General features: G+C 39.9%; 1 protein-coding gene across 3 annotated transcripts; it reads left to right on the top strand.

The window, feature by feature from the left end:
- Nucleotides 1–1,312: 1,312 nt before the first annotated feature.
- On the top strand, nucleotides 1,313–6,434 carry LOC102720965 (probable E3 ubiquitin-protein ligase BAH1-like 1). 3 transcript variants are annotated; one of them, XM_015835009.2, is made up of 7 exons: nucleotides 1,313–1,631; nucleotides 3,529–3,744; nucleotides 4,260–4,504; nucleotides 4,585–4,845; nucleotides 5,305–5,442; nucleotides 5,698–5,756; nucleotides 5,850–6,433. In XM_015835009.2, the coding sequence occupies exons 2-7, from the start codon at nucleotides 3,534–3,536 to the stop codon at nucleotides 5,953–5,955; spliced, it is 1,020 nt and encodes a 339-aa protein (XP_015690495.1). In that variant the 5' UTR covers nucleotides 1,313–1,631; nucleotides 3,529–3,533; the 3' UTR covers nucleotides 5,956–6,433. The 3 variants fall into 3 exon arrangements, with proteins under 3 accessions (XP_015690495.1, XP_015690496.1, XP_006650355.2); XM_015835010.2 differs by having other exon boundaries at nucleotides 3,517–3,744; XM_006650292.3 differs by lacking the exon at nucleotides 1,313–1,631 and having other exon boundaries at nucleotides 3,325–3,744; nucleotides 5,850–6,434.
- The last annotated feature ends 814 nt before the right edge of the window (nucleotides 6,435–7,248 follow it).

The following is a 7,248-nucleotide window of genomic DNA, read 5'->3' as shown; positions in this document are numbered from 1 at the left end:
CTTTCCTCCAAAATTTTCTCGTCTTGAGCTATTCCATAGTTTCATTGGATTATTGGAGTCTCAATTCTTCGTTTCAAAGTAACAAACAGAAAACATTTTTATATGATTAAAATCGTACATCTTTCCCAAGAAAACTTGCAAACATACAAGCTACAAATTTGCCACCGATACTGATCCATGTTGCTTCCGTTTGACATTACCGTCTGAATTGGTGCAATTAAGAGCACAAAAATAATTCATGAAAATAACATGAAAAGAAGGAACATGATAGGAACGTTTTGCCCTTGGCCAGAGTCGATCGTCCCCGTCTCCTGACCTAGGCTGCGTTCGGCAAAGCATGCTACTAATTCATTTTTTATACACACACTTTCTAAATTACAAAATAATATTTTTTAAAAATAATAAATAGAAATTGCTTTAAAAATTCAGATTAATTTATCTTTCTAATTTTTTATAGTTAATAATTAATTAATCATATACTAACATTTTACTGCATTTTTTGCATCAAACATCGTACCAACTGCCGAACAAGGTCCTAATATGAGAATTCAGACGCGTTTATCCTCTCCCTTTCCCTCTAACTTGACCCCATATACCCTCGTTTCTTCGTCTAAATAGGATATTACAATGGAGGGGCTTATGGAGATGGATTTAATTTTGCGGCTTGGGAGGTAGCTGTGGGTACCTGAGCAGTGATGAGAGGCAGCTCAGGGGCGGCGGTAGTATTAGGAGGCTTCGGCGATGTGGTAGCAACAACAAACAGTTTAGGTGGCAGCTACGATTGGTGGGTTGTGCTAGAATAAAATATAAGACAATGTCATTTATTTAAGATAAATTTCTAAACAAAGTTCTTGAAACTTTCTCCCCTAACATAGTTCTGCCTTAGCGGCAGGAACAATAGCATCCGTAGACGACATTACTACGTGGTACGGAGACATCTTTATTTTCGATGGTACGTTGGGTTTCAATAATTTCTCTTTCTGACGATAAATATGCAATCACACATTTTAATGCCATATCCCTCCATATCTATGACCCAATTTCCAACTATTATGTGCTTATGTTTTCCAAAAAAAGAAAAAAAAAAGAAAGCCCCACTCAATCTGGGCAGAAGAGGAGGACAAAACGGAAAGGTCCAGCTAAGCAAACGCTCAACGGAAACGGGACAAAAGAAAAAGGGAAAGGAATGGCCCGGCACGGACGCTGTCGTGTGGGCCCATCTCCAGGTGGGAACGCAGGAGACCCGGGCTCCCGGCTAGTATTTAATGCGGGGCGCGCTCGCCCGCTCGCCAGCCACCGACCGAACCGAAAATCGATCGTACGCTTCGTGCCAAAGGAAAGCGCGGTTTCCCGTAGCGTAGCGCCACCGCCTGCCGCGCCGCCGCGTGGCTGCCCGCGTCCCCCCGCCGCCGCTCTCCATTAAGACCCGGATCAGCTGCTCCCCGCGCCGCGCGGCCGGCCAGCAGTTCGTTGCACTTGTACGTCCCTGCTCGATCCATCCCCGGCCGTCTGCCTGGCCTGTCTGCGCCGGCCGCGCGTCGCCCCCACGCGGTCGACTACTCCAACCCCGCTCGCCGCACCGGCCCTGCGCACCGCGCCGCCGCCGCAGCAGCAGCAGCAGACGCATGCAGGTATTGATCCCGCGGCCCGCCGGAAGCGGCGAGTTCTTCGTTTTGTTTTTTTTTTTCATTCTGCGTGGTTCTGGGTTTCGTCCTTGCATGCCGCCAGCCATTTGCTCTTCGGCGGCGGCGGCGTTTCGGGTTGATGAGTCTTGGGTGCAAATGCATCTGGTTTGTTGGTTGTGGTGATCATTAGAGGAATACTGTATCTTTTCATTAAATTTTCCTTCTCGACTCTGGCAGGCCACCCCTGATCGAGTTGAGCAAATGTGCAATTCCATGTCTTTCTTTACTCTGTTGCCAAAGATATTTTTTATCGAAATAGTCTGTTTAATTCTTGCACGAATAGATTCCGTTAGTCATTGTCCATGAACTCTATTCGTTTGTTGTTCTTTTTATATGATGTGTCAGTTGTCAGTCGTGTTTCCAGTCACTAATTCCCTCTAATGCTTTATGAGCCTTTTCTTTTTACGTACTGATGTTCTGATATGTGAGTTGTCAAGCAGATAATTTGCTTCATCTGCATGAGTTACATTGTCAAGTAGGTAATTTGCCTTTTCTGTGTGGGTCACATGCAGTTTGCTTGCTAACTTGTTCAACCTCTAAAAGATCGAATGACTTATCCAGAATTCCAGATCACTTGCTCACCCTCTAATTCTGTAAACGAAATCGAATGCCTTATCCGGAATACTTGTATTTCCCGTATAAAAATTGGTGCTTGTTGTTTCTTGCTTTGATTGCTACTGACTGCATTGCCAGATTCGGATATCCAGTCACCCAGACAAGTTAAATGGTTGGTTTGATACGCCAGTATTACAACTTGGGTACAAAGTCAGCTCTCAATCCTATTGTCTTAGTCTAATACATATTACGGTTGTACCTTTGATCCATTAGTGATGTGCTCTTTAGTATAATTCTGAATATGTGGTCCCTATCTTCCTTGAAAAGAACTCTGTCAACATATGCGGTCATGTACCAAGATGAATAATCGAATGTATTCCTAGAAATATCAGTACATGATCGAGTGCAATCCGTTCAAATCATGTCTGCTACTTTTTTTCAGTGTTGTCATCTTACTCTTACCCTATAGATTCCAACGAGCTAGGACTAACACCTATCTGGTATTAGCTAGCTACTCAGCAAAGAGGCAGAGGGAGCCACCCACCCAAGAAAACGAAGACAAAATTTAGTGTTTCTGGCTAGTCATTAAAGTATATGTAGATGATATATTAAGTTGTCGAGTGTAGTGTTATAGGAAAGGAATGGCTGAGGTGGCCATATACTGCAGCAGCAGTGTTGTCAAGGTTAGGGCTGTGGTTGTGGATGTGTTGATAAACACTGGCACATGTTCAAAAGTTTTGGTTCAGTACTGACTAAGCAAGGATACAAAATAAGCAAAAAAAAAAAAAGAAGGTAGTTTGTTGTTCTGTTTTCTCTAAGTTGAACCGATATTAATTTTTGAAAAAAAACTTAGTTTCGCCTTATGTATGCTATTAGGTTTTTTAAGATAATAAGTTTTGCACCTTTTATGGTCCATATTAACCATCTTGTTAAATTAAAACCATTGCAATTATTCTATACCTGCTTTAGCAAGTTATGTTTTTTTTACTAAAAGTATATGTCTTGTTTAATCCATGCAAGCCTAGTTTTGTTCAATGCTACAAGTTCTGGTATTCCTGAAGAAAGTGTCTTTACTATTAAAATGACTTCTTGTGCTTTTTGGGAGTTGGTAATAACAAACTGAATTTGTAAAGTCCCGCAAACAAAATACTGTATTGGTAAAGGGTACAGCTGAAACACTCTTTTTTTAATTAGGAATGATATTGTAGCTAACTATATTTTGATGTGGCGCAGTGCAGTTTGCAATAACGGCATATGGTCTCAACTAGTTTGTCAGCTTTTTCTGTAGGCAAGATGAAGTTTGGTACAATATATGAAGAGTACCTTCGGGAAGAGCAAAACAAATACCTAGCAAAGTGCTCACATGTGGAGTACAAACGTCTCAAAAAGGTACTGAAGCGATGCCGAGTTGATCGCGCATTGCAAGAACATTGCACCAATGTTGACCAGCAGGAGGAGGGGGGCAATGAATCTCCAGATATTTGCAAATGCAATTCGTGCACATGTACGTTCAAATTCCAGGACAAATATCCTCCTTTCATCTAATAGCATCACTGTGTACCGATTATCTATTTTCTTTCTTTTGTGTTTGTATATAAAGTTTGATCCATGTGTTCTTTTTACATAGACCTCAGAAATTTGTTTAAACTTTGATGATTTACAGGGAATAGTGTGTAGATTACATTCACGATGGGTTTTAAAACACTGCAGTTTCTGTTTATGATGATTTTATCTTACTAGTAGATGACCTGCAATTTAGAGTCACCCAAAATTATACCAACTGATAATTCTCCCCTTTGGGGAAAATTTAGGATTATAATTTCATTTAAACAATCTAAAACTCTTCCTCCAAGGGTTTGATAGCTTGGAAGGTTCGGTAGCTCAGGTTGCCTACTTATCTTGAGTTCTTGGCTAAATCATTTGTTTCCTGTGATGTGATTACACTTTTTTGTTTCTTTATTGTCTTCCACTCAATCTACTATCTATGGATGAGATCCTGACTTCCAATACCTTGTTCAGCGTGTGATCAAATGTTCTTTACAGAACTTACCAAGGAGGCTTCAGAAATAGCTGGATGTTTCAGCTCTAGAGTACAACGTCTCCTAAATCTTCATGTTCCTTCAGGATTTCTCCGCTATATTTGGCGTGTAAGGCAATGTTTTATAGATGATCAACAAATCATGCTTCAAGAAGGCAGGGTGCTACTTAATTATGTAACCATGAATGCTATTGCTATCCGCAAAATTCTGAAGAAGTATGACAAAGTAAGTCTTCATCTTCTAGTTGGCACCATACAAGTTTCATTGTTGAAGACGTTTGTGCTAATAAGTGGATGATTTTGCAGATACATGGTTCTGTGAGTGGTAGAGATTTCAAGAGCAAGATGCAAACTGATCATATTGAATTGCTGCAGTCCCCTTGGCTGATAGAGCTGGGTGCTTTCCATCTAAACTGCAATAGTTCAGATATAGATGAAACTGTAGGGTTCCTTAAGAATGAGTTCAAGAATTTTTCCTGTGATTTGACTGAAGCACGGCCACTAATGACTATGGCTATTTCTGAAACTATGAAGTACGAGTACAACCTAACTTGTCCAATTTGCTTGGTGAGGAACTATTCTTCTTATGTTTCTGTTTTCTTGCAAACTTCTTAACAGTTGTGCTGCTTACCAAGTATAGTTGCTGCAGTCTAAAAGTGCAGAAGTTGTATGCTGTCATGACTTTTATAATCAGTGGGGATACAAACAAATATTGCATAACAATTGGGAATTTTCTGTAGTATAGCATGGAGATCCTATTACTTACAAGAATTGACACATTATTTAATAAATTTTACAGTGGGTAAGACATTGTATAGTAAGAATCTGCATCTAGCAAGAAGGGGGTTGGTCGAGTAGGAGAAATTATTGATGGGAAATTTTTCAGAGAATGAAACTTTATCCAAATATTGCAATCTCTTGCTCATTGCTCATTGTATCTACAGGGTGGTAAGCCTTTACTTTCCTAGAATGATCCAACTTATCATGTTAAGGTCATCTGATCTTATGGTTTTGTCATTTTCACAGGATACTTTGTTCAACCCATATGCACTTAGCTGTGGCCATCTCTTTTGCAAAGGGTGTGCTTGTGGAGCTGCTTCTGTGTACATCTTTCAAGGTGTTAAGTCTGCACCTCCTGAGGCAAAATGTCCTGTATGTCGAGCGGTATGTGTGCATCATATTTATATATATATATTCCTGTACATTACATGGCTCCATCTCCTTGTTTCTGTGAACTTTATAGAATTTATTTTTACTCTCCATCCATTTACTACATATCAACGCTGTCAACAGTAGCTGTAGAAATTCTTTATATTTCAAGCATTGTTTTGAACTTGCAACCAAGTAATGCAACTACCAAGTAATTCACCACACTACAATTTCCATGGTAACGGTTTGGTTCGAATTGGATGCACTCAGGTTGGTGTCTTTGCTCATGCGGTACACATGACTGAACTTGACTTGCTTATCAAAACAAGGTATTGGAAGTTAATTTCTCTTGTGCAAAAACGAATTATGGAAAGAGATTATCTCATTTTTAGTGCTCTAATTTGAATCTTCTTGTTGATCAGGAGCAAAGATTACTGGAGACAGAGACTACGAGAGGAGCGCAATGAGATGGTGAAACAATCCAAAGAATACTGGGACTCTCAGGCTATGCTGTCAATGGGAATCTGACTGAATTGTGTTGCTCGCATTGGTGTCAACCAAAAAGATTCAGGTCCAACTAATCTCAAACGCGGAGATCATCCAATATGATTTAACTTATTATTAATTGCCACTCTGCTAGAAGTTCCAATCAACGAGAAGTACCTTGGGATAGCACAGGCTAACACAGCTGAGGTTACTTCAGTTTAGCCCTTGAAGTTGAAGCAGCAGCAGCTCCATTCCATTATTTTTTGTCCTGATATTGTCACATGATTCAGTCTAGTTTGGAAACCAGCCAGGCTTAACTAATTTCTTTGATCCTTCAAATGTAGTTGGGAACGATTTGCACGCAATTTATGTTCTCTTCTTTTGTAAAAATAAGGGGAGTGTAAACGAAAATGTGTGTTTTCAATATCGCTCCTGGTATCCACATGCCGTTTCTGAATGTGCTGTGACTTGTGAGCCATCACCTCAGCCAAAGGGCATGCCGGTTCGGAATTTAAAATGTTAGTAAACCGTTAATAAGCTTAAGTTATTTTAGGAGAAAATTAGCTCAAGTTATTCCATGAGAAAACTACCATTACAAAGAAACCCCTACTCCCTCTATCCTAATATGTGCTTTATGCTATTTTGACCAATAATATCTGTAAAAATATGTTATTTTAAATAAAAGAAGATTTATGTTATGATAGTTTCTTTACTAATAAATCTTGTAAAATTTTGAATAAAATACATGGGCGGTCCTTAAACTTAGAAACGAGTGTCACTTAGGTCATAAACTTAAAAATTGCATATCTAGGTTCATGATCTAGGTTTAATGATTTGTAGCGGGTCCAAACCTCATTTGACCCAGGCTGGTTCCGACGTGACAATTCACGTAGGCAGAACATTTGTAATGTACCCTCCACGATGAAGAATGATGACTGGGCGTCGCCGGAGTTCATCGGCGGTGGTTGTGATAAGGAAGTGCTAGGCAATGGCTTAGTGCGCGGCTGCGACTTAGCTATCAATGTCTTTTCTAGTTCATCTTGGCTCACAAACGCATCTTGCTCCATCTCTAATGCAACGCATCTTGCTCCACCTCTAATGCTTTGTTCTCATCATTAGCATCTTCTCCAGCAATGAAGCCTTTCCTCTTGAGATAATTGATGTATCCTTTTTCCCAATACCAAAAGTTACACCCAGATCCATCTTTCTACAAGAAGAAAAATCAATGTCAAATCACCTCTACTCAAATAAATCCTAGATAACAAAATCTAACCAAATCAACTGAACTAAACTAATAATCACCTCGTGGTTAGGATAAGTGTAGGAAATACGACC

The sequence above is a fragment of the Oryza brachyantha genome, chromosome 3, assembly GCF_000231095.2.
Source record: "Oryza brachyantha chromosome 3, ObraRS2, whole genome shotgun sequence".
Lineage (NCBI taxonomy): Eukaryota > Viridiplantae > Streptophyta > Magnoliopsida > Poales > Poaceae > Oryza > Oryza brachyantha.
This window is presented reverse-complemented; position numbering and strand designations above follow the sequence as displayed.